This window comes from Caenorhabditis briggsae (genome assembly GCF_000004555.2).
Source record: "Caenorhabditis briggsae complete genome, chrII, whole genome shotgun sequence".
In the NCBI taxonomy this organism is placed as follows: Eukaryota; Metazoa; Nematoda; class Chromadorea; order Rhabditida; family Rhabditidae; genus Caenorhabditis; species Caenorhabditis briggsae.
Window position 1 is genome coordinate 2,846,241 of NC_013486.2, and position 26,824 is coordinate 2,873,064.

The 26,824-nt window shown below is 36.6% G+C and overlaps 4 protein-coding genes across 4 annotated transcripts in view; 2 read left to right on the top strand and 2 right to left on the bottom strand.

Annotated features, from left to right (window-relative positions):
- Positions 1-2,032: 2,032 nt before the first annotated feature.
- On the top strand, positions 2,033-15,425 carry Cbr-dyf-14 (the record flags this gene model as incomplete). The annotated part of the gene is made up of 15 exons (XM_045241838.1): positions 2,033-2,164; positions 3,490-3,878; positions 4,192-4,357; positions 4,475-4,552; positions 5,283-5,390; positions 6,496-6,591; positions 6,636-6,834; positions 8,219-9,867; positions 10,209-11,024; positions 11,284-11,498; positions 11,548-11,681; positions 11,739-13,033; positions 13,316-13,579; positions 13,987-14,166; positions 15,234-15,425. The coding sequence occupies 15 exons, from the start codon at positions 2,033-2,035 to the stop codon at positions 15,423-15,425; spliced, it is 5,913 nt and encodes a 1,970-aa protein (XP_045095146.1).
- Positions 15,426-17,654: 2,229 nt separating this feature from the next.
- Positions 17,655-20,278, bottom strand: CBG13427 (the record flags this gene model as incomplete). Its single annotated transcript, XM_045241839.1, has 4 exons — positions 17,655-17,750; positions 17,917-18,144; positions 18,737-19,289; positions 20,208-20,278. The coding sequence occupies 4 exons, from the start codon at positions 20,276-20,278 to the stop codon at positions 17,655-17,657; spliced, it is 948 nt and encodes a 315-aa protein (XP_045095147.1).
- A 985-nt stretch (positions 20,279-21,263) lies between these two features.
- Positions 21,264-22,035, top strand: CBG25484 (the record flags this gene model as incomplete). The annotated part of the gene is made up of 2 exons (XM_045241840.1): positions 21,264-21,758; positions 21,805-22,035. The coding sequence occupies 2 exons, from the start codon at positions 21,264-21,266 to the stop codon at positions 22,033-22,035; spliced, it is 726 nt and encodes a 241-aa protein (XP_045099400.1).
- Positions 22,036-22,461: 426 nt separating this feature from the next.
- CBG13426 overlaps positions 22,462-26,824 on the bottom strand; it is a gene marked incomplete at both ends in the record, with an annotated part of 11,720 nt that continues 7,357 nt past the window's right edge. Inside the window, 4 exons of the mRNA XM_045241841.1 lie at positions 22,462-22,581; positions 23,213-23,293; positions 23,345-23,429; positions 23,856-24,093. Of these exons, the coding sequence (XP_045095148.1) occupies positions 22,462-22,581; positions 23,213-23,293; positions 23,345-23,429; positions 23,856-24,093 (524 nt within the window). The remainder of the gene's footprint in view (positions 22,582-23,212; positions 23,294-23,344; positions 23,430-23,855; positions 24,094-26,824) is intronic.

Here is a 26,824-nt window from a genome sequence, read left to right on the forward strand (position 1 = left end):
CACTGGGAATTTAACTTTTTCAAAAGTGAGTATTTTTACTGCGTAGCTGACAAGATTTTAACGTTTTGGTGGTAAGTCCCAAGTAGCGAAAATGTTTCAATTGCAAAGCTCTAAATTTCTTTGATTCGATTAGTCTAATTTTTGTAATTTTCAGACTAAAACTCGCCGACTTATAGCCAATTTGTGGTTTTCACTGTGAGACCCAAAACTTTCAATTTTTTTGTCAAAATTTCATATTTTGAATCAAAATTTAACGCGAATTTCGTAATCACCGTAAAAAGCTGCTCTGAAACAAACTTTTGTGATTTTCTTCGAGCTTTTTAGGGTTACCGTAGCTTCATTTCTGTGCAATCACCGGATTTTACGACAAAATGCAGAAACCGCAGCAACCCCATTATCGAAACTATTAAAAAAATCATGTTTTCGAGAAAAGCTAAAACAACTACCCGAAATATAATTTTTGCTGCGCTTTTTGTGAAAAAAGATTACTGTAGCGCCAATTCTGTACATGCACCGAACTTCACGACAGAATGCAGAAATCGCTCAAAAAGGTCGCTCTAGAGGTGAAAAAGCACGGGGATCTCGAAAATTGTCAAAAAATTGGAAAAGTGTTGCTCAACCCTAAAATGGGCTAAAAATCGGTTTGAGACATCCGTACAAACCGACAAACATTGCAAAAATGCCAAAACACGATCGGTGAAACAATCTAGAAAGCGCAATTTTGATGTTCAAAATTCACAAAATTAGAGCCCCAAATCCCGAAGTCTTCCACAAACAGTTCTAGGACATCCGGACAAACAGACCGACCGAAACAAGGAACATTTTTATGTTGCTACGATTTCAATTTCGAAAAGCAGTAATTTCTCTAAATCTCTCTAATTCTCTTTGTCTATCTCTCATTTTCATTCTCAAAACACCCACTGTTCCGCTACTAGTAGAACAACACCGCCATAAAAATCTCCTCTCTTTTTTTTTTCTCTAATTCTCTTCTCTCTCATCTGCCTTCAAAACAGTCTCTATAGGAATCGAAAACATATGTATTCTACTCCTCTCTCTCTCTCTCTCTCTCTCTCTCTCACTCACTAGCATAGGAAAAAGGCGGAAAAATCAAAAGAATCCGGTTCTTCTTTTTTTCCTAGAAGTTTTTCTCTGCGTCTCCAAGTCCATAAATTCACCCACACCCATATCGAACCCTCTCATTTTCATATCCAAATGGTCCCGGATCCTTTGGTTCTTTTTTTGAGAAGAGGCTCCGCCCACTTTTCCTTACATGGGCCCGCCCATCGCTTTTTTTGGAGCAACTTCCTCTTTTTTTTTGAGAACAGAAATTTTTGGATTTTGCTGGATTTTCAGAATTTCGAGATGTTTTTTGCTAATTCCCAAGTTTAATATTTCTTGGAGTTTCAAATTTTCTGGATTTCCGAATTTTGGAATATTCTAAATTTAAAAAGTTTTTTGGAATTCAGAAAATCTATTTCTCCTGAATTTCTGGAATTTCAGAAAATCGAATATTTAGAGTTTTTCTAATTTTTTCTGGAATTCTGATATTCTGTAAAACTCAGAATTCTGAAATTCTAATTTTTTAATTTTAAAAAATTCTTAAATATTGGATTTTTTCTTAATCAAAAACTTTTCAAAATTATGAATATTCTAGGTTCTTCTGAATTTCTTGGAGTTTCTAAAACTCTGATTTTCTGAATTCAATTTTCTGAATTTAATTAAATTTCAGAGTTTCGAAAAATCCGAAATTTCTCTAAAATTACAGTTTTGGGAACTTGGATAATCTTATTTTTCTGGATTTTGCGAGTTTCTGAAATTCTGAAATTTCCAAATGTTTTGAATTCCAAATTTTCAGAGTTCTTAATTTTTCTGAAATTGCTTAGAACTTAGAATTTCAGAATTTCAAGGTTTTTTTCTGAAATCAAAAACTTTTATCTTTCAAATTTTTCAAAAAAAAAAATTCCATAAAATTTATATTCAAATATTCCAGAATGTGTATCTTCTGAATCCCTCTACCGTCTTCTGAATCGTCATGAAATCCGCTGCCAGCTCGGAAGACGTGGTCCGTGTCACCGAGGATCTTTCAGAATGTCGATCCCGTCTGGACGCCGGTATTGCTGAAAATCGAAAGAACCGAGAAGTGATTCAGGGTATTAATGAACAGGTTGGTCGTCTAAGTTCCTTTTTTTCTCATGATATAAGTTATTTTTCAAGGTTTTAGAACTCGAATTCGTAGCCCTCATGCCTTTTTACCCCTAGAAAAACCTGTTTTGAGAGATTTCTGCATTTTGTCGTCAGATTCGGTGCATTGCACAGAATCGGCGCTACAGTAACCCAATTTTTTTTTGCAAAAAAAACTCTGACAATAATTTCTAGGGTAGTTTTTTTGCGCTGATTTCAGAAATTACATTTTTTCAGTGCTTGAAAAATGGGAAAGTTGTGAAAAACGGGTCTCAACACGAAAATCACAAAATACCATATCTCGCTTCATTTTCATCCTAGAACAATGAAAACTAGATTTTTGAAAACAGCGAATTAGTCTGAACTAGGAACTTCTAGTTTTTTTTTTCAGTTTTCCGAACGATTTACTGCCCAATCGCTTATCACCTAATCTAATCAATTCTCCGAACTTCAAAAAAACTTTTTCGCCGAAATGAGAATTCGAAAAGGGTGTAAATTTACAGTTCCTCTTTTATTTCATCCTTCTTTTTTCTTCTTTTTACATTCTATTTGCATTGGTCATGTTGTTGGTCACTTGTTTGTGTACGCTAGCCGCCATTTTACACAGTTCTACGGCGGCGATGCGAAGCGACAAAAGTGAAAGTGATGATCGGAGAAGAATTTACTTTAGGAATCGGGAAAAAAAACCATAAGCAACAATACTTAAAATACCAAAAAAATTTATGCAAAATGTCATAAACCCTTTTAAAATTGAGATTTCGGGAAAAATTATGCGAAAATCTAACAAGAACATTGGCAAAAAGATATTGGTGAGCTCAAAGAATTGAACTTGGGAGTGTCCGCTCCAAAGTCAGCCGTGTTACCGATTGCGCCATCGTGGCAACACAGAGCGGCGGAGGAGTGGTGGCACGGGCGCCACCACCTTGCGCGCCAACCACCAACGCGGGGGTATCACTTTCCTTGGCGGCGCCGAGCTCTCCGTTCCCGCGTCGCGTAGTGGATAAGAGGGATGACTTTGGAGCGGACACTTTCGAGTTCGATTTTTTCAACGTGTCAATATCTTTTGGCTAGTGTACTTTTCCGATTTTTATGTTTGTATTTCCCCAGAAGGCTGTTTTAAGCGGATTTGAATTATGAATTAATTTATTGACCAGGTAATGAAACAATAGAGGGCAGGACATGAAAGACTCAGAAAAAATGCCCCTCACGAGGCCGATCTGAGTAGGGGAGGGGAAACGGGATAATTTAGATATTTGACACAGGAACAATGTATCCTAAATAGAATTTTAATTTCCGCCCAATTTCCAGCTCCAACGCCTTCGTCAACGTGCCAATGCCGATTCTATGGAGTCTTTCGCCACTCCTAGTCCCGATGTTACCCTTTCGTCTTTCGCCAACCCCGGACTCACTCATCTCCACAACCAAACCAATATCTCAATGCCTTCCCTAACCATAGACATTCCATTGAATTCCACTGCCTTAATTCATTCTTCCCGAACACCAAATTACGCAATTAATGGATTACGAAACAGACATAAGTCAATGAGTGGCAATCGGTATCGATCGACGAGTCCTCTAGGGGATTACGGTAGACATCGGAGCAGTCCGAGGGTCCTTGCTCATTACAATGATGATGCGATGGGTGGTGAGGAGAATTTGGATGAGTTGTTCGCCAAGTTGAAGGAGGAATTGTTCAAGTGAGTTACCTATTTTTTGGGTTCTAAGAGAAAATGTTGTAAAAGGAAAATGTAGACCTTGAAATTTCCTTTAAAACTGTGTAATTTTCATTTATATTGGCTCACTTTCAGGCCAGTTATGCGCCTTTAAAGTTATCCGCCGGTTAGAGACGCAGAGAAACGAGAGTACTCTAGCTTCTCTGCGTCTCCCTCTCGAAGCTTCAAATCGCTGTATCTCGGCTCAAAATAAACCGTTTCTTTTGATTTTTAGCGCACTCTGGTGCACGGAATCTAAAAAATCGAAAAATTCTAAATTTACATCAGAAAATCTCAGAAACAACACATTGGAAGAGGTGAATGAAATGCTCCGAGAAGAGAACGACGCCGCACTGGCGGCAAATGAGCATTTGAGAGTGGACGCGACGAATCTGAGCAAGCAACTTCAACAGCTCCAACAACAACAGCACACCGAGTCAATGAGATTTCGATCGGAGAATACGGTAGGTGTAGTAGTTCAGGAAACTTCCTGTTCCTAAATAATAAAATGTGCACCGGAAGTACAACCGGAAGCTTCTTTCATTTTTTTTTCAAAAATAAAATTCGCCTTCCTTTTGCAGCGCTATCGAAACCAAATGGAGAGCCAACACCGGAAATTGATCAGTTTGTGGAAGGAGTTTTCGGCAGTCAAAAGACAGGTTAGATTCCGAGATTTTGAGATTATGCAATTCTGAAATACTGAAATTCGGAAGTTCCGAATCTCGGAAAATCAGAGAATCTGAGATCCTGAGATTCTCAGACTCTCAGATTCTGAGAATCGGAAATCCTGAGATTCTGAAATTCTGAAATATTGAGATTCTGAGATTCTGAGATTCTGAGATTCTGAGATTCTCAGACTCTCAGATTCTGAGAATCGGAAATCCTGAGATTCTGAAATTCTGAAATATTGAGATTCTGAGATTCTGAGATTCTGAGATTCTGAGATTCTGAGATTCTGAGATTCGGAGATTCTGAGATTCTGAGATTCTGAGATTCTGAGATTCTGAAATTCTGAGATTCTGAGATTCTGAGATTCTGAGATTCTGAGATTCTGAGATTCTGAATCACTGGAATTTCAAAATATAATAAGAAAGTTTGAATTCTGAGAATTTTAAACTCCAGAAACAGAAATTCAGAAAAAAATTTTTAGGAACTCAGAAATTCAAAACGTCAGAAACTTGAAGGAATATCTTTTTTGAATATTTTCAATTTTATCAATCCCCCTTACTTCAGAATTTCAAAAATCTGTTTTTGGTATCCTATCTACATATTCCCAATTTTTTTTTTAAATTAAGGATTTTCGAAATTTCAGAAAATTTTTTTCCCCAAAATTTCCTGATTTTCGCTCTTTTCAATTCCTTCTCCTACACCTTCTTTTTCTTATTAAAGCTCCATGAATTACGTACGACGACTGCCAACGATTTGGACCGCCAATTGACTGAATTCACGCGGTGCGCAACACTTATGAGAAAAGCTATTCGACACGCCGAGCAAAAGGTTTGTTCTGCAGGGAAAAGAGCACACTTTGGGCTCTTTTTGAAGTCAAAAACTGGAAAAAATTGGGGTCAAATCACAAAAAAGGTGTCCTTTTTCCTATTTCCGCCTATTTCACCAGTAATTTTTTAGAGCTTTTTGAACTCGTTGAACATCTGATTCTGTAGTTCGCTGGAGCGCGACTTCTGAAAAAGACATTCTAGAATTTTCAGTTTTTTGTGATTGACAGATTTTTGAAAATTGACTAGAATTATCATTTTGGCCATACCGGATTCTCTTTTCGGAAAAAAAAGCAAAATCCGTTTTTCGATAATTTTAGATTTTCAAATGTTCAATCAGTATTTTTTTTGAAGAGTAGCAATTTATGGTTTACTTTTAGTTTGCTTTTTCTTTCATTTTTTCCCTCAAAACGCATAGATTTTTGACTGAATTTGAGAAAACTCCCCCTTCGCAGCCTAAAATTCGAACTGCAAGCTTTTTCTGTTCAGTGGAGCGCGCTTTTTCGAGTAATTTGAACTGAAAAAGTATCATTCGAAAGCTACTGAAAATCTCTTGAAAATGATGAAATTTTTATTCAATTTGGTCTACATTAAAGCCCGTTATGCGCCTTTAATGCTGACCATTGGAGACGCAGACGACGAGAGCACTCTCGCTTCCTTGTGTCTCTCTTGGAACTTCAAATCACTGTATCTCGGCTCAGAACTAACCAATTTTCATAGTTTTTGAAGCATTAGAATGCTTAAAATCTGTGAAATGGAAAAGTTCAAACTCGAAAACAAAGTTTTAGCTAGAAGTCGATTTTTCTTGGAATGGACTATAACTAATTCACACCATTCAAAAGCCCTTGAATTATCCTTTAAAATGATGTAATTTTTGTTTATTTTGGTCAACGTTCAAGCCAGTTATGCATCTTCTAATTTATCCGCCGGACTAAAGAGACACAGACAACGAGAGCACTCTCGTTTCTCTGCGTCTCTTTTGGAACTTCAACTTGCCATATCTCGCCATAAAACAAACCGATTTTCATGATTTTTAGCGCGTTTCGGTTCATAGAATCTGCAAAATCAGAGAAAAAAACGCTAAAAATTCACAGTTTTCATATTTCCAGAACCAAGACCTAAAAGACCAAATGAAGCGAGAAAAAGACGACGTTCTGGACGAGACGCTTCGTCAATTGCAGTCTGTCACAGAGAATTATATGAAAGTGAGTTCACAATGAATTATTATACCTCCAAACATTCTAAATAGGCCGAAGAGAAGTCAAACGAGCGACAGCGCGATTTGAAGCGAAAAGAGGATGAAGTACGGAAGCTTCGCGAGCACAACGACGAACTTCAGGATACACTTGAGCAGTTATCCAGGATGGCAAACGAAATGGCCGGAGGCAGAGGACAAAGTCAGAGTCCTTCTAGAGCTAGCGGTGGTGTTGTTGTCGAATCGTTTTTTAGTTGGTTTTTTATTTCTTTTTATTTTGTTTTCAAAATTTTAAGTTCTAGAAATTTTCTTGTTAGATTGTGAGATCGTTAGATTGTTGAATTGTAGCATTCCTATTAGAGTTATGCCCATGAGAAGAGGGCCAATCAACTTTGAATCACGCTATCTAGCTTCCTGTAAAAGATTCTAAAAAGTTGTTAACTGATAAAATGTAGTTGACATTTTCATAAAAGTTTTATCAGTCGAACAATTGTTCATATCTTTTACAGGAACCGAGATAAATTGGGTAAAACAAAAGGAACCTTTTGCGACGTACATGAAACTACCAATCTCTCACTTGGAAACATTTATTTGGTTTCCTGTAAATCATATCAAAAAGTGGTCAACTGATAAAACTTTTAACATTTTATGATAAACCGTTTATCAGTTGACGAATTTTTGATATCTTGTAAAAGAACCGAGATAGTTTGGGTTCAAGTTAGAGACTTTATACAAAGTTCCACGTATTTAGGGAATTAACTAACATATTAAAGGTGGGGGGACATGAAAAGAAATAATGTTCTCGAATTCCGTTCAAATATGCCCCTCGAGGAGTTGAACTTGTGAGGGCAATGATTGAGGGTGCGGCGCCGCTACCGACTGAGCCACGCGGGCAATGAGAAAGCGCACGCACGATTGCATACATAAAGGCGAGGACGACAGCTGTACGCAGAGTGACATTAAGCGTTGTACACCGTGATGGTAGAATGCATACTCTAGCTACAAAAAAACTACGAAAAATCTCCTGTCCCCCCACCTTTAAGGATGTTAGCTATAAAACCTTCAACAACCTTAATATTGCAAATGTGCTCTAATGATAATATCATAGTTTTTATTAAAATACGGGAAACCCTGCCAAGTTGTCTGGTAGAGCGAATCTGCAACGTTTTTGAAAATCTTGAAAAATGGAAATTGTTTTAAACTAATAGTAAATGTAAGACTAAGAGTATACTAAAATCCATAATTATTCAAATTTCTTCAAATTCTTCCATTTTCGAATCTAAACTCGAGTGTTTCGATATTGTCGTTTATAGTGTGGATTTTGTAGTTTGTAGTTTGTAGTTTTTAGTCTTCACTCTCCAAAAAAAAAGGCAAAAACGGAATATAGCTATCGCTAATGGATTTCCTATAATTTTGGCTTTTATTGCTTTTTTGGGAAAACAAAAAAAAAGTATATTTTCTTTTTTTTTTCAGAAAAAACCAATATTTCTTTTTGCGGAATTTCAAATATTCTAATTTTAGAATTTTCGCATTTTTAGGTTTTCAGGAGTAGTTGATGTTAGTTTTCATAAGTTTTAGGCACAATTTTTTTCCAAAATTTTTCAAAATTCTAATTGCAGACCTTTCTCAATTTTCAGAAGAGTCGCCAATGGATGTGGCACGTAAGATGCGCAAGCTGCTCACAAATAAAAACGGTGAAATCGATGAATCTCGAGAAGCAGCACGGCAAGCAGAAAAGGAGAGAGATCGAGCGAAGAAGGATCTGGAAAAAGAAGAAAAGCGGCGAAAAGATGATCGAGAAGCAGAAAGAAAACGATCCAGTGTCTATTCGCAACGAGAGCATGATCTGAAGAAGCTAGAAGATGATCTACGGAAGGCGTCAGAGAAGATTCGAAATCTGGAAGAGCAGAAGGATTCACAAGAGAAGCTAACGACATCTGTGCAGAATTCATTAAACGAGGCACATCGACAACACAAGAGTTTTATCGAAGAGTTGATGATTCGTCACAGAGAGGAGCTTAAAGAACGTGAAGATACTCATGAAGAAGTTTTGAAGATTAGAGAAAGCGAGGAGAAGTCAAGGTTCGAGAAGGATCGTCAGGAGCGGGAGAAGATGAGACGAGAGAGTGACGATCTTCGAGAGACGCAGAGAACACTGAAAGGCGATTTGGCAGCGATGAAGACAGATCTAGATGATAAGACATTAAGATTGGACATGCTGGAAACAGACAGAGATGAGCTTCGCAAGAAACTTGAATCGGAAAGAGAACTAGCCGATCAGAGAGACTTAGAGATATCCGAGTGTCGAACGAAGCTTGATGAAATGCAAGAGAAAGAGGCGGAGCTAAGAAGAGAGCTCGCTGAAAGTCAAGCGACGATCACAGCGATGGAAGGAGAGGGCAAGCTAAGCGAGGAGCAGTTTTTGGAGAATAAAAATGAGATAAATACGTTGAATGAGCAACTGGAGCAGGTGAACATTGAGCTAGATGCGAAAAATGAGGAGATTCGAAATCTGCAAGGATCCATTCAAGAGAAGGAAGTGCATATTCAAAATGTCCGCACCTCAACCCAACAGTTGTCTGCCACTTATGAGGAGGCAAATGGAGAGATTGAAATTCTGAAGCAAGAACTCTCTAGACTCCATGAGCAGCTCAACGAGAGAACCCGACAGATTTCAGAAGCCAATGAGAAGTTTGACGATGCTGCGAGGAAGAATGACGCGCTTCTAGAGGACTCTGCGGGATGGCAAGAGAAGTATGAGAGTCTTAAGAAGGAATTGGAGGAGATTCAGAAGAGAGGAAAGGAGAAGGAGAAGGAGGAAGGAGAGTTGAGAGGACTCTTGGGTGATTTGAGAGCCAACTTTGACAAATTGACAAACGAACTGAAGCAGAAGACGGTTACGGTGGATAGCTTGAACGAGGAGATCGGATCGTTGAAGGAGCAATTGAGCAAGTCAGAGAAGGAGAGAAAAGAGGATTTGACGAGGATGGAGGAGCAGGAGAAGAAGAACGAGGCTGAACAGAAGGAGGAGTATGAGGCGAAACTTCAGTTGGCTGAGAAGGATCGGTTGGCGGTGGAGAAGTTTGGAAAAGAGTGCGAATCTCGGCTGAACGAGTTGACAAAGATCCATGAGATGTTGATGGAGGAGCATGATCAGTTGAAGATAGATCACTTGCATCTGGAAGAGGAGGTGGAGAGATTGAAGGAGAAGATGAAGAAGGAGTTGGAGAAGATGAATGAGCAGAATGAGGGAGATCGACAGGAGTGGAGTAGTGAGAGGAGTCGGGTGAGTTATTGTTCTTGATTGTTTTCTTTCAAATTTCCCTTCAAACGATGTGATTTTTATTCATTTTGGTCTACGTTAAAGTCAGTTAAGCACCTTTTCAGTTGTCCACAAGTTAGAGAGACGCAGACGACGAGAGCACTCTCGCTTCTCTGCGTTTCTCTTGAAACTTCAAATCGCTTTAACCCGGCTCATGATTTTTAGCACAAACTGCATTCTGGTAATCTTTGAAATTAGAAAAATTTAACCTCAAAAATAGTTCCAAATTTAAAAGTTTATGGACTTTTTGAATTTCTCCCCACCACATCCAAAACCACACCCAATAACGCCTGTAACTGTTTCAGATCGAGACATCCAAAAACGAAGCGATCGCTGAACTCCAAGAACGTGTCATGAAACTAGAAGACGTCGTGAAGGAGAAGGAAGACAAGGAGATCGTTTACAAACGAGACATTGAAGATGGTCTCGAGAAGTCTCGAGACTTGGAAGAGAAGCTTCGGAAGATGGAGCTGCAGGATGAGGAGAAGGAGGAAGATCTGAAGAAAGAGCAGAAGACGTTACAAGAGGAGAAGATGAAGTTGATGGAGCAGAGGGAGGAAGCAATGCTACAATCTACAAAACATGCAACGACGATTGATCAGCAGAATAGGAGGATCTCTCAGTTGGAAGCTGATGTCGAGAAGCTCACTGGAGGATTGGCGGAGAGAGATTCGACGATAAATGCACTAGAATCGAATACGATGGAATTGATAGCAAAATTGGAAGCGACAGAAGCGGATCTAGAAAAGCACAAAGATGATTTGGCGGTGACAGTGAAACAGAACTCAGAACTGAAGAATGGAAAAGAGGGATTGAGTGAGAAATGGAATGAGGAGAGAAAGAAGATTCAGGAGCTCGCTGATCAACTTCGTGAAGCTAACAAAGTGGTTCACAGTATTAGAATGAAGAATGTGAACTTGGAAGAGAAGAAGAACGAGTTGGAGCAGAATGTGACAGCGTTGAGCAACAAAGTGAGAACGTTGGAGATTCAGTTGATGGATAAGGCGGCGAAGAATGAGGTTTCCGGAGATTTGTTGAGGAAAATGGAGCATGATGCGCAGAGCATGCTGAAGCAGGCGCAAAATGAGCAGTTTAGGGTAAGTGGGTACGATTCGGTTCAAGCTTGTCTAAAAATCAAAAACTAGAACTTGAAGTCCCCTTTGAATCATTTTGGAACATTTTTGTCCACCTTGAAGTTAGTTATATGCCTTTAAAGCTTGTAACATAGACGATGAGAGTACTCTCGTTTCTCTGTGTCTCTCTCAAAACATTAATCTCGTTGTAACTCAGCTCACAATCATCCGATTTTTATCGAATTTATTGCTGGGAATCTGGAAAATTAGATAATTTTTAAGCCAAAAATATTCCAAATTGTTTCAGCTAACCGACCTCGAAAAAGTTCGCAAAGCTCTCCAAGATGAAAACCAACGCCTTGTCAACGATCTTGCAACAGTCAAGGCTGCCTTCGAAGTCAAACGAGAAACCAGCAAATCAGCTATCAGTGATATCCTGGAAAAGTATCGAAGCGCTGAGGAGAAGGCTAGCAAAGGAGAACTTGACAATCAACGATTGAGGAGTGAGCTGGCGACAGTGACGTAAGCTATAGATTTCTAGGGTACAGTAATCCAAATTGTAATTTTTCAGTCTGAAACTTGAACGACAAGAGTTGAAAGCAAAGGATGCTGATGGTCGATTGAAGGATAGTCAGAAGAGATACGAGGAGCTTCAAGGAAAGCTGGCTAACTTGCAGAGATCCGCAGTGGAGTCGCTTCAGAATCGTAAGTGTTTGCTGGCTTTTTGATCCTCGGAGAACTTCTAATTCGAAAATGTTCCAGCTGCTCCCTCCCGAAACCGTTCGCTATACGTTGACATCCCACGCGCGGCATCGAGCATTGGCCTCAACGAGAATTCAGAAGACGTGCCGTTCAGAAGATCACCGTCTGTTCGATTCGCGGATAGTTCACAGAATATTCAACGAGCTGTCGACTCAATGGATGTTAGTAGTTCTGTTGGAGTGACGTTGAGATTCTTGAAAGAGAGAATTGAGCAATTGGAGGCAGACAACGCGGAGCTTTTAGATGCTTTGGAGAAGGCAAAGGATGAATTGAGGCAGAGGAATGAGAAGTTGGCGGATAGGCAGATGGTTATAGAGAGGGTTGAGAGGCAATTGGTTCATATCACTGAAGAACGAAACACAATTGAGAACCGTATGACCAGTCAACGCCAATTGTACCTGACCAATGAGGAGTCCGCCAGATCCAAGGAACACGAAGTTCGAAGTATGAAGGCCAGAATCTCAACCCTTGAACTTCATCTCCGTGAGAAAGAATCCAAACTTGCACATCTTCGAAAAGAGATTGAAGTTCTCCATTCCCAACTTCACGATGCAATTGAATCTAAGGAGAAGGCAACAGGGCTAGTTGGAGTTCAAGATTCCAGGCATCGAGATCTAGAAGAGCAACTAGATCGAGCTAACCGAGAACGAGAGGCAGCTGTTGGCAAACATCGGAGGATTCAAGCAGAGAATGAGAACTTATTCCGCAAACTGGAGCAACTTGAAAAGGAAAGAGAGCAATTGATGAGAGAAATCACAGATGAGAGACGGCTCAATGAGAAGAACAGAACACTTCTGGAAGAGTTCCGAGTGTCAGAACGCACTTGGAAATCTGCAGTGAGCACTGCGAAGAAATCAGTGGAAGATCAAGAACGCGCGGTGCAGGAGCAACGTCGATGGGAGGAGTCACATCATGAAATGAGCACACGAAACACGGCACTAACCAAGGAATGCGATCGGTTGAGAGTGGAGATGAGAGAGCAGCTCAACAGAATGAATGGAATTAATTTGAGATCTGTGGATTTTGAGAGGAAGAATGAGGAGCTGTCAAGCAAGTTGGTCGTAATGCAGAATACGGTATCGGCGTTGAAGAAGTTTGAAGAGGAATGGAAGCGATTGGAGGCAGAGATGAGAGCTGAGTTGAAGATTTTGAGAAAAGAGAAGTTGGTGCAGACGGCGGAGATAGAGGATTTCAAGCGGAGAGGATTGAGAAGTGATACGGAGAAGAAGGAGATTGAAGGCATTCGAGTTAGGCTCGAGAGAGAAATCAGTGCGTTGAAGCGACATGTCGATGCGGTGAGTCTAATGGAGTAGGTTTACTGACACTTGGTCACCCCAGGGACGGGCTTTAAATTGGAAAGAAATAATCATTGAAATACCCTTCAAAATGATACAACTTACGTAAATTTCGGTTAACTTTAAAACGACTTATGCGCCTTCAACGATGACTCGAGAGACGCAGACAACGAGATTCACTCTCGTTTCTCTGCGTCTCTCATTCAAAACTTCAAACTTTCGTACCTCGACTCAAAATCATTATTTTCAGCGCATTGCCATGCTGAGAATTTGAGAAATTAGAAAATTTTTACTTTTCAGCTCGAAGAAGAAAAAGGAAAAACCGAAAAAGCGGTCCGCGAAACGATGAACGAGCGTCGTGCCATCGACAAATCCCTAGCATCAATGGAGCGTGAAAATCAGCAGCTCTATAGAAATTGTGCGCAACTCCAGGCACAGATACAGACTCTTGAGAGGGATGCCGGAAATCGATCAGTTCAAAAACTAGCCAAAGATCATCAATTGTTGGAGACAAGGATCGCAGCGTTGATCGAGGAGAAGCGGCAGGTATGGTTTAGGGGTTTAATGGTAAGCTAGGCTTAGATAAGCTGAGCTAGGCTGAGCTAGGCGAAGCTACGCTGAGGTACGCTGAGCCACGCTAATGGTTGGATACGCTGAGATATGCTAACTATAAGGCTCGCTACGCGGCCGGTTGCATGGAAAATCAGGATTCCAAATCCGGACTGAAAGATCAAAATTTCAAGGATTTCTGTATATGAGCGGGTACTGTATTTCCAATAGCGCACAAGCAATACTGTCAGTTTTGTTTTGAACTGTGACAATCCTCTTTTTTTTTTGAACTACGGTTTCTGATTCCAAAAATTTGCGACATTCCGAAAAGCTACAGTAACCCGAAAAGCTTAATTTTTATATCGAAATTTCACGGAACTTCCAAAAATTCAATCCATTTTCAGCTCCAAGCAATGCTCGACCAGAAAGACGCCAACTATTCCCATAAGCGGAAACTTCTAGAATCCCAAATCCAACTGCTCCGCGAGCAACTCGAGGCAGAACGACGAAAGCGCTCGAAAGGCGTAGTGGCAACGGGACCCACCGGCGGAAGACGTGCAGTACAGCACACTTCTGCGTTTAGGGTATGATGATGAGATTTGGCGCGAATTTGAAGCTTTTTGCTAACTAGCATGTAACCCATAACCTCACCTATTTAGTTTATGCTTTCCCTTTATAATTTTTTTTCAAACTACAGTAATCCTTTACACAGTCCACTGTCTTTTGTCCCTTGTCTTTCTTACCCCCTTATCTAATCATTGCCATATATGTATGTCTACAGTAACCCAAAAACTACAGTAATCCCTTACTACGGTAACTTCTAGTAGATCTCTTAATTATTTTGCCCGGTTTTCGCCATAATTTTCCCTTTGAATCTCCTTGTCGTTTTTTTCTGTAATTTAAAAAAATAATTTTAGCTAGATTTTTAGATTTTTGTATGTTAATTTTTTCTCTAAATCTCTCGATCTCTCCTTATATAAATCGCTTTTTTAGTTGAATTCTTTGTCCTCGTTTCAAACAAAAAAAAAACTAACAAGAATGGATAATTTTTGGATAATTTATTTTTTTGGAATGTTGCAAGTTCGCCCTACTGACAATTTGTGTGTGCTTTAACCCTTTGGAATGAGGCTGCTGGCTGCTGCTTTGGAGATGATAAGACATCCGGATGTACAGATTTACAGACAGGCAGATGTACAAATTTGCAGAAGTGAATAGTGAAAATTGCAAAGATTTGCAAAAATTTGAATTTTTGATTATTGGACTTTTTAGGAGTTTTTGAATTCTCTGAAGTTTCTAATTCTTTTGAAATTCTGATTTTCAGATTTTTCAAATTTCCTGAAAATTTCGATTTTCCGGAACTTTTTAAATTCTGAGTTTTTAGAATTTTGGGATTTCAGATTTTTGAGTTTCTGGAATTTTTATCTGTTTGAATATTCGAACTTTCTGCAATTTTTGTGATTTCCGAATATCAGAATTTTCGAATTTACGGACTTCGGAAGTTTCTAGATTTTATGAAAATCTGAATGTGTCAAATTTTCTTCAAAGTTTTCAAATATCGACTGCAAAGACGAAGAGAACGCAGACAACGAGAGTGTCTCGCTGTCTGCGCTTCTCCTTTTTTCGAAAATTCTCGACAGAGCGCGTTTTGCAGCACACCATCGAACGTCACCGATCATTGTCCCAATCCAGCGAACATACCGTACTCCAGGAGCAATACCATGAATACGTGTATTCTGGTGACCGTACTCCAATGATTCAAATGATGAGCAATCATCAGACTCCGCCCATTTCTCCACAATCTCTTTATCCAGACGCTTTTAATTCGGGTACTCTTATTATGTGAAATTAGTTTTCATTTTTTGAACTCAAGAAATGCAATTTCGCTCTACCGAACTTTTATGTTCAGTAGAGCGAGTTTGCTTTGAACGACAAACAACTTTTGTTTCGATTGTTTTTTTTGCAGAAAGGGAGCATGGAGAACGGAGAGATGCAGACACCAGCCGACATCTTCAGTAGGAATGAAGAAAACTTTTTTGAAATTTTCAAATTTTCAAATTCCCGCCAAACCTCTTCCCTCTGTCGTTACGCTGTTGTGTCTGTGCTTCTCCCTGCTTCAAATTTTCTCTAATTTTTCAATTGTTTTTTTTTCAAATTCTTAAATTTCGCGGGTTTTTCTGAACCTTTAAATGACCAAATTCTTCTCTGAATTCATCTAATAAAAGTTTAAAAAATAAGACATGAAAAATAGAAAAGTCGAAATTAGGGCCAAATTCAAGTGAGCGGAGCCAGAATTACAGTAATCCGTCGTGTTACAGAAGCAGTATGTCCATCTGGAATGACTTTGATTTTAAGACTTAGAATTTCTGGAATTCCGAATTCCGAATTCTTGAATTTTTGAGTTTTCAAAATTTGGAAGATTTGAATCTCCGAATTTCAGAATTTCAAAATTTCAGAATTTCATAATTGTAAAAACTCACCGTTTTGGGGGCGTGGCTTGATCGAAAAACGTGTAGCAGCCATTCTGAACAATCGTCGAGTTTCCTGGAGCCACCACTAGATTGTTTTGATGCCTGGAAGAAGTTTCAGTGGTCTAGAAAATTCCAGTCACACACCCACCAACACTCTGATCTATACGGCTCATAGGTGGCGTCCCGTGTCATTGGTTCAGTGATTTTCACACAGAACACATTTGTCTGAAAGATTGAAAGAAAATTTGAAATTTCGAAATTTGAAAATCGAAGATTCTCAGATTCTGGAACTTAGAAATTCAAAGCTTTCCAGAATATTTAAAGTTTCCCGAAAAACTCAGAATTCCAAAGTTTCAGATGTTCAAAAAATCAAAAAAAATGGAAACTCCGAAATTTTCAGAAAAATGGAAAGTTAGAAATTCAGGTTATGACCAGAAACTCGAAAGTTTGAAATTCCAATTTCAAGTATTCGAAAAAACTGTACCTCACAATTATTATTGTACTTCCAGCACGAGTTCTCATGACCACCATCTTTATGACCACGCCATCCTTCGCATTGGTGACATAGAATTGCATTTCCTAAGTGGTACAATGATTTGGCGGGAAATTCAAAAAATTTGAACACACGGTAGCTCTGTTGAACTATTGGGACTTTAGGTGAATCCTATACACGAAGGTTGAGCTCAATTATCTCGGTTCCTAGGAAAGATATCAAAATGTTGTCAACTGATAAAATGTTGTTCTTGATATCACTAATATTTTTGTAGTTTATTAATTTTTGATATCTTGTATAGGAACCAAGATAATTGAGCTAGAATTAAACCACAACACGCCGCCTGGCTGGCCGGGTACTGTTAACTTTGAACCAATTTTCCTTGGTTCCTAGAAAAGATAGCAAAGTTTTGACAATTGATAAAATGTTGTTCTTGAAATCACAAACATTTTTGTAGTTTATCATTTTTTGATATCTCTCACAGAAATTGAGATAACTGAGCTCAAAGTAGACTACGGTCCGCGGCTTGCCTTGACGAGTACTGTCAACTTTGAGCCAAATTTCCTCGGTTCCTAGAAAAGATAGCAAAACTTTGTCAACTGATAAAATGTTAAACAGAATATCACAAACATATTGATAATTGACAGATTTCTGGTGTCTTTTACAGAAATTGAGTGAATTGGGCTCAAAGTAGATAACGGTCCGCGGCTTGCCTTGCCGGGCTGTCAAACTTTGAGCCAAATTTTCTCGTTAAATGTCTTGTATCTCTCACAGAAATTGAGCAAGTTGGGCTCAAAGATAATGTATGGGGAAGCATTCTGAAATAACCTATTCAATGAAGATTCCAAAACTGTCCATGATTTTGTATTTCGATCGTTTTTTTTCCAGAAAATACCTACCTATTTGAAATGCAAAAGATGCCAAAAAATACTTCAGTAGAAGCATTTTGTCTGTCTCGAGACAACCGACGAAAAATGCTCCGTTGGCTCTTTTTTCCACATGTGTTTCTAGTGAAATAATGGGAGACAACGGGGGACACAAACACAACAATGTGACACAATTCATAATCGTTTAGAGGGACAGGAAAAAGAGAAAGATTTTCGAATTGTGCTCAGCGAGCACAAAAAGTCGTAAATCTTGGGTCGAGAGGTTCATGTCCAGATGTCTTTGCCTGACTTCCGGAGTTCAGAGTTTCAGCAATTTTTGGCTCAAAACTTCAGTAATCCAATAATTTTGGAATTCGAACTTTAAAAAATTCTGAGAGCCGAAAAAACAATTTTATTTGAAATAATTAAAAAAATAACAAAATTCACTTATTTATAAATAATTGCTCCAGATGGAACCATTCTTCTAGAAATTTTACTGAAAATTACTTTTTTGTTGATATCGAATGCATAATACTTATAATTTTCAAAAAAAGTGATTTCCAATAAATTGTCAGAGTTCTCAGAGTATGCGAAAAACCAATGTCTTTTATATCCATTCATGTATTGCGTATCCGAAAATGAAATTTCTCCAAAAATTTCAGTCAACTTATCGAAAGCATCAGATTGTCGGAAATGAAATTCAAAGTTTTCCATTTGAGGGGAATTGAGGATCTTCTGAATAAAATAAGATTTCAATAGAGCAAATTGGCATTTAAAAAAACTGGTGAATTGAGAAGTTTTCGAGAAAGTTGAAAAATTTAGAAGTTTTGATTTCGCAGTTTCAGAAGATCAGAATTTGGAACTTTCGAAAAAAAAATCTAAAAGTTCAAAGATTCATAATTTTAGAGTGTCGAAAATTAGACAAGAGATTTTCGAAAAATTCAGAAATTCAGGAATTCAGAATTCAGAAATTCAGAAATTCAGAAATTCAGAAATTCAAAAATTCGGAAATTCAGAAATTCAGAAATTCGGAAATTCAGGAATTCAGAATTCAGAAATTCAGAAATTCAGGAATTCAGAATTCAGAAATTCAGAAATTCAGAAATTCAGAAATTCAAAAATTCAAAAATTCGGAAATTTTTCAGTTTTTCATTCAAATTTTCAGAAATTTCAAAAATCTCACCTCCTTCAATCCAAGAAATTCCTCTGTGGCCTCCTTTATATTTATATGAATTTTTTGAAAATTATATAAAAATTCCATTGGACAACTTAAACAAAAATTGTCAAATTTCAGTTCTTTTGCCATTTTCCATTGCTCTAAATCCACTATTTTCGACAGTTTTCTCGTCCGAAAACTTTGCCTTTTGATTTTATCTCCAACGAATTCCAAACGCAAATTTTCCAAAGTTCTAGGCTCCAAGAATGGTAAAACATCCAGAATCTCCTGTTGATCAAGAAATGCGAAGTCCAAACATTTGATTTTCAAAAGATTTTTTCGAAATTTCAAATATCCATGAAGGCGATCCAAAAACCATGGTCGAGGATTTCTAGAAGTCTCCGGTGGACACATAGAATCAAAACTAAATTTTTGGATTTTTCCAGAATTTGTGAAATCCAATAAAATTTTGGCATCTCCGAATGCAATATCCAAAAAATCGGAATTTTCAAAAAACCATTGATATTCTCCTCCTTCTGGTACAATTCTGCATCCGTTATCCACTGTGATGTACTCGATTTGCAAATTTTCTAGATCTTTGAACCAAATGAAAAATCGTAAATATTTTGGGGTAAAAAGAATGCGAAATGCAGAAAGGTTGGATTCTGGCTTGACGTCATCAATGAAGTTTCGAAGGGTTCGACATGTTTTTCGGAGACGTTGGCTGTAAAAACATTAAATAATTCTAGAAACTCTGGAAGTTCGTGCTTCCAGAATAGGAAATTTAGGAAATTTGAAAATCAAGAAATTCAAAAAGTTTTAGAATTCAGAAATTCGGAAATTTTAAATTTTTAAAGTTCCAGAAATCGAAAATTCCTAAAAGTTGTTTTTCTTTTATTTTTTTAATTCTGAAGTTCTCAGAATCTCAGAAACTCAGAATCTCAGAATCTCAGAATTTCAGAATTTCAGAATTTCAGAATTTTAGAATTTCAGAATTTCAGAATTTCAGAATTTCAGAATTTCAGAATTTTAGAATTTCAAAATTTCAGAATTTCAGAATCTCAGAATCTCAGAATATCAGAATCTCAGAATCTCAGAATCTCAGAATCTCAGAATCTCAGAATCTCAGAATCTCAGAATCTCAGAATCTCAGAATCTCAGAATCTCAGAATCTCAGAATCTCAGAATCTCAGGATTTTAGAATCTCAGAATTCTCAGAGTCTCAGAATTTCAGAATCTCAGAATCCCAGAACCACGGAATCTCAGAATTTCAGAATTTCAGAATTTCAGAATTTTAGAATTTCAGAATTTCAGAATCTCAGAATCTCAGAATCTCAGAATCTCAGAATCTCAGAATCTCAGAATTTCAGAATTTCAGAATCTCAGAAACTCAGAATCTCAGAATCTCAGAATTTCAGAATCTCAGAATCTCAGAATTTCAGAATCTCAGAATCTCAGAAATTTAGAAAATTTTCAAAATTCAAAAGGTACGAATGTCCGATTTCCTGGATTTCAGAGTTTTTGTTTGATTTGGAGTTAAAGAAATTCTAGACACTTTTCCTGAATATCGGAATATCAGAATTATAAGAGTTTCGAATTTTTCGAATCCAATTTTTCAATTTTTTCGAGAAAAAAAACTCACACAGACACATAATCCAATTTTCCGAGTACCAATTTCATGACTAAATCAGGCATTTCCAGCAGAGATGACATTTTTTCTGAAACTCGAAAAAATATTACTGAAAAAAAGATGAAGAAAATGACGAATGAGAGAAAAATCGGGAAAAAAGCGGATAGAAAAAGAGTGTCTTATCAGTTTTGTTTGCCCTTTTGAAATGATGAAAAATGACAAATCAAACAAAAAAATCAAGAAATCAACCAGATTCTTGAAGTTTCAGAATGATCAGAATCTTATAGTCCTCAATTTTTTTTTCTAAAAAATTACTGATTTTCAAAAATTTTTCTTCAAATTCTGATTTTCAGTTTTTTTTAATCTTAGAATATCGCAATTCCGGAAATACTTCGAGAAATTTTCTTTTTTGGAAACAATGAAAATTGAAAAATGACTTTTTTCGGTTATGTTTATATGCAAATTGGCAGACAGATGCAAACGCGCTCCACTGCGAACACACGATTTCACAACATTTCTCAATACTATTCTTCTTTTCGCTTTGAAAACTTGTATTATTATCGAAATTTAATATTTTCCTACTGCAATGTCTTCTGAATTTTCTCTACTAAATTTTCCGGATATCGTTATGAAAATGATATTAGGGAATTTGGATTTTGTATCAATGTGAGTCTGTCTGTGTGTCCGTTTATCCGAAAATTGTTTTTGAAACTCTGAAATAGGAGCCTCGTAATTTCAGAATTTCACAAAAATTCGAAAAAATTTCGAAATTCAGAAATTCCACTAAACCAAAAAATTTGAGTTTCCGAATTTTCAAAATTTCTGGATTTATTCAATTCCGAAATGTTTAATTTTTTTGAAACTTTCGAATTCCCAAAATATTCCTTTTTTCAGCCAATGTCTCCGAAAAACGAGTCGAGACCTTCGAAATTTCATCGACGACGTCAAGCCAGAATCCAAAATGACCGAATTCCAGCTAGAATTTGGCGATTCCTGCATCAAATTTCTTCCGAAGTTTGATGATAAAAAATATATGCTAATTCGATATCAAAAAGCTCCAAATGGAGGATGTTTCATCTCAACGGATCAATGGAAAAATCAAAAATATCTACCAAATTCCAATTTTTTGAATCTCGCTTTCAACGATTTTCAGACATTCTGAATTTCTCGAATTCTGGAATTTTCGAAGAAATCGAAATGGATTTTGATACGTCTGATAGCGAATCTGAAAACTTCTCGAAAGATCTATTCGAAAGAATTTCAAAATCCAAAAGTTTCCCGCTCAAAGCCAAAAGTTTTCGAATTTTTTACAATTCTAAATCTCCAATTCTCAATATTTTGCCTTTGATCGATTCTGGAAAATTGGAAGAATTGGAATTTCATGGACTCAAGAAGGGTTTGGATTTTTCGGAAATTTCAAAAATGGATCAATGGAAATCGGCAAAAACATTGCAAATCTCCAATTTCGTCAAAAATGTTCCAGTGGAAAGTTTGATTCATTTCAATTTGATCAAAATGGACCTGTTTGAGGTGTCTCTGGAAATGATTTTGAGTTTAAAAGAGGTAAAAATGGAAATGCGCTCTATTGATAACTAAAAAAAACTTCCAGGCGTTTCTCCGTTCTCCACACATGATGAATTATGAAATTAGCTTTAGAAAATCGGACGCCGAGGAGCATTTAGTGGAGTTATTTGGAGAAGATTTTGAATTGGAAAGCTTTTGGTATTTTGGGATTCCTGACGATTTGGAGAATGTTATTTCGTTTGGTTTTGGCTCGAATTTCATTGTTTTCGAACGAATTTTAAGGAATATAGTTCCGATTGGCGCTAGAACTTTGTAGACGATTTTTTCTAATAAATTATTCTTTTTGAAATTTTTGAGAAGTTTCGAATTTTAGGAATTTTAGATTTTTTTTTCGTGATTTTCAATTTACTGGAGCTTCTGAAATTATGAATCAAAGTTTATCAATTGCCTGAGTTTCGGAATTTCGGAATTACAGGAGTTACTAAACTTTTTAATTGGGTCCTGGGTCCTGGGCCTTAGGTTTTTTATTTTATTTTTTTCTTTTACTGCTAAAGTTTAACATCACAAATCTTATCTATTTTTACTTCACATTGAATCTTTCAACATAAAAAAATTACACAAAAAGTACCCGAATGGTGTCACTAGAGGAAATGCAAATGCTGTGGAAAATGTGATTTTGAAGCGAAAAACAATTTTTGGAAAATTACAGAAAAACGAAGAAAAATGCATAAAATTTGAAAAATTAATCCTCATCATCTGATTCACTCATGCCCATTTTGAGATCTTTATATCCGGTTGGAAGTGCGAATTCCACAATTTTTTTGCCCTCGGAAGCAATAGAGATTTTGATACGGTAGTTTCCCTGAAAAAAATTTGGATATTTTCGAGTTGAAAAAATATTCAGATTTTCGGAAAAAATAGGTCCAGTGGAGTTTCGGAATCTCAGAATCTCAGTGTCCCAAAATCTCAGAATCTCAGAATCTCAAAACCTTAGAACTAAGAAATTTTGAATTTCTGAATTACCGAGTTTCTTTCATTCAAAATTACTTAGTTCTGAAATTCCAAGATTCTGAAGTTCTGAAATTCTGAAGTTCTGAAATTCTGAGATTTTATGATTCTGAGATTCTGATATTCTGAGAGTCTCAGAATCTTAGAATCTCAGAATTTCCGACTTTCCGAATTTCAGAATTTCAGAATTTCAGAATTTCAGAATTTCAGCATTTCAGAATCTCAGAATCGAATAGAACCTCAGAATAATCAGAAACTCAGAATCTCAAAATCTGAGAGCCTCAGAATCTCAGAATCTCAGAATCTCAGAATCTCAGAATCTCAGAATCTCAGAATCTCAGAATTTCAGAATTTCAGAACTTAAAAATTTTGAGTTTCTGAACTTGTGATTTTTTGGAGTTTCTGAAACTCTGAATTTCCGAACTTTTTCAAAAATTTCAATTTCTGAATTTTTGATTTTTCAGAACTTTCGCAGATTACTGTACCTTCAACACATCGAGCAACGAAATTCCCAAAAAACTCGGGGACGCGGGAATTTCCAGTGTAGCGTTGAAATCGTTTTTCTTCTGAAATTTTGTAAAAATATGTAGATCAAACAAAAATTTTTTTCGAAATACCTCCAATTCTTGTAAAGTGTGTAATCCTTTGGTTTGGAGCGTCTCACAAATGTCTTTCGGGACGAATGAGCTCACTTCGAAGTTACTGAAAAAGAAAGTTTTAAGGAGCGTCTCGTTGTCTGCGTCTCTTTCTGGCGAGCTCCCTTAAAGGAGGCCAGACACCAAAAAAAAGTGATCCTGATAATTTGCATAGAGAACCCCCCATGAGGGGTTGAACTCATGACAGGCAGCTCAGGGGTACAGCGCCGCTACCGGCTGAGCTACGGGGGCGCGAAGGCGCCTGACGACCGATGGTCTACATAAGCGCGGCGCGATTTCGTCCCCCGAACTGTCTCCCGAAATTTTTGCTGTCTCGCCTCCTTTAAAATGCTCATATCTCAAGAACCAAGTTAGCTATCAAAAAGTAGTCAACTGATGAAATGATCCTAATGAATTTTTAAACATTTTTGTAGTAGACCAAAATGCCACAGCAATCTTCTGAAAAAAAATTAGAAGCTTTTCAAAAACTCACCATAACGATTCGGGAACGATGAACATGTCCGAGTGTCCATTGAGGCATATATGATCTCCATCCAAAGAGACGCTCACAGAAACTGCTCCATCTTTGACGATATCAAAATCTTTAGATGTGTCCACTTCTCCATGCTTTATCACAAACCATCCAGGCATCACTACGTTCACTTTCCTCTTGTAGCAGGATGGTTTCATATCGTGGTCGTACACATGGATCCGGATTTTCCGGACTTCTACTGGCAGGGTTTCTGAAATTGGATTTTCAGTATTTTTTGATTTTTTTTTTTCAATTTTAGATCATTTCAGAAATTTTTTTTAGATGTTTAGAGTTGTTTTGAACTTCTGAACTTTTTGGAATTACTGATCTTTTGATTATTGAATTTTTCAACTTCGGAATTTCAGTATTCTATGAATTCCAGATTTGAATCTTAAAGATTAGAATTTTTTATAATCAGACACTGAACCTCGAAATTGTCAGAATGTTGTCTTCCCGAACATCAGAAGAACGAAATTTCAGATTTTCAAATGTTCAGAATTTCAGAATCTTAAATTTAAGAAACTTTGAGAACTTTGTTGAAAACAATTTTTTTGAAGCTAATTTTTGAAAAATTTTCCGGAGTTTTTTATCCAATCCCTGACCTTCTTTTTCCGGATCTTACGGATATTCAAAAAATAATTATTAAGATTTCTAGAAGTTTTAAAATTTCAGAATTTTGAAATCTCAGATATACAGAATCCCAGATTTGTATTTTTTCACAATTCCTGATTTTCGAAACTTCAGATTTTTGCAATTTCAGAATCTTAAACTCTCGGAATCTCAGAATCTCAGAATCTCAGAATTTCAGAATCCCAGAATCTCAGAATCTCAGAATCCTAGAGTCCTAGAGAACTTCAGAATCTCAGAATCTCAAAATCTCAGAATCTCAGAATCTCAGAATCTCAGAATCTCAGAATCTCAGAGTCTCAGAATCTCAGAATCTCAGAATCTCAGTGTCTCAGAATCTCAGAATCTCAGAATTCCAGATTGTCAGATTTCCAGATTTCCAGAATTCTCACCATTTCCATATGAATCGATTGTGATCACATTGTGTACTCCATCCCGACACTTTGATGACGTCACCAGAGTAATTTCCAGAAGAATCAGAAAAAAACTGATCACTAACCGCATTTCTGAAAATTCTAGAACTTTTTTGAAAATCTGGCGGAAATTCAAAAAAATAACTTTCGAACGCAAAAGAAAGAAAAATGCGATGATCCAGAAAATCGGTGAAAAAGTCCAAGGGAGAAGGGAATTGAAAAAGAAAGAAGAATCCGGTTTTTCAAAAAAAAATTTGATTCTTTTTGACATGGAATCAATGTGTCGGTCAATAGAAAAATAGTCGAAAAAATAGAAAAATGCTTGAAATTTTGTAAAAAATCAATTTTGGAGATCAAATATTCAACTTTTTTAAAATAGTAGATCAAATTAGACATTGTAGGAAACATTTTTAGTTGAAAAAATACCCAAAATGATTATTGATTGTTATGTTAATTTATGAATGAGGGAGGTTTTGATTTCTTTTTTTTTTTGGAAAAAAAGCGGAATAATTTTTGCTGCTTCTGATTTTTTGAAATTCTAATAAGTTTGAAACTCTGAAGATGAGAAATTCAGAAATTCAGAAATTCAGAAATTCAGAAATTCAGAAATTCAGAAATTCAGAAATTCAGAAATTTAGAAATTCAGAAATTCAGAAATTCAGAAATTCAGAAATTCAGAAATTCAGAAATTCAGAAATTCAGAAATTCAGAAATTCAGAAATTCAGAAATTTAGAAATTCAGAAATTCAGAAATTCAGAAATTCAGAAATTCAGAAATTCAGAAATTACAAAAAAAAAACAGAAAAAACCCAGTATCTCAGAATCTCAGAATTCCAGGATCTCAAACTCTCCGATTTCACAATTTCATATTGTTAGGAAATTTTGGATTTCTGACTAAAAGAATCTAAAAACCTCAGAATCTCAAAAAGCAAAAAAAAAGCCTGAGAGTCTTAAGAACCGAACTTCCAGAATTTCAGAATCTGCGAATCTCAAAAAAAAAACTAGAGATCAGAATTTCAAGTTTTCAATCTTTTTCGAATATCAGAAACCCTCTGTTCTAGCCAACGAATTCTGAACAGTACACCCCAAAACTTTCATTTCTCAAGCAATTAATTCGAAAAAGAAGAAAACCAGTTTCTTCAATTCTCGATTTAAATGATATCATTCTCTTGATTCTGTGGGTTCTGATTTGAAAGAAAAAAAGAAGAAATTCCAAATAATAATAAAAAAAATCTAATTGGTGAGGTCATTGGTTTTTGGCAGATGAACAAGATTTTTATGAGCGGATAGGTATATTGTCTCTTTTTCTTTTCTCGCTTTTTTTGTTGTTTCTTTATCAGAAAGACTACAAACTATAAAATCTTGTGGGTCCTTTTTTTGTTGATATGACAAGATTCTTCGTGTTGCGTTGGAGATGTTCGGGTACAAAAAATTCTGAATTTTTTTATGAATTTTTTTTTTCTATTTTGGTGCCATTTTTTGAATATTTCTGATTTTTAGTAGATCCTGAAAAATAGTTTAGTATATCAATAACATTTTGACATCATTTTTTTTGTTTTTTGTTCATGTTTTGACAATTGTCTGTCCGATTTTTGATGACTTCTGATTTTTTGAAGATTTTCTTTACTGGGTTTTTTCTGTTTTTTTTTTGTAATTTCTGAATTTCTGAATTTCTGAATTTCTGAATTTCTGAATTTCTGAATTTCTAAATTTCTGAATTTCTGAATTTCTGAATTTCTGAATTTCTGAATTTCTGAATTTCTGAATTTCTGAATTTCTGAATTTCTGAATTTCTGAATTTCTGAATTTCTGAATTTCTGAATTTCTGAATTTCTGAATCTCAGAGTCTCAGAATCTCAGAATCTCAGAATCCCAGAATCTCAGAATCTC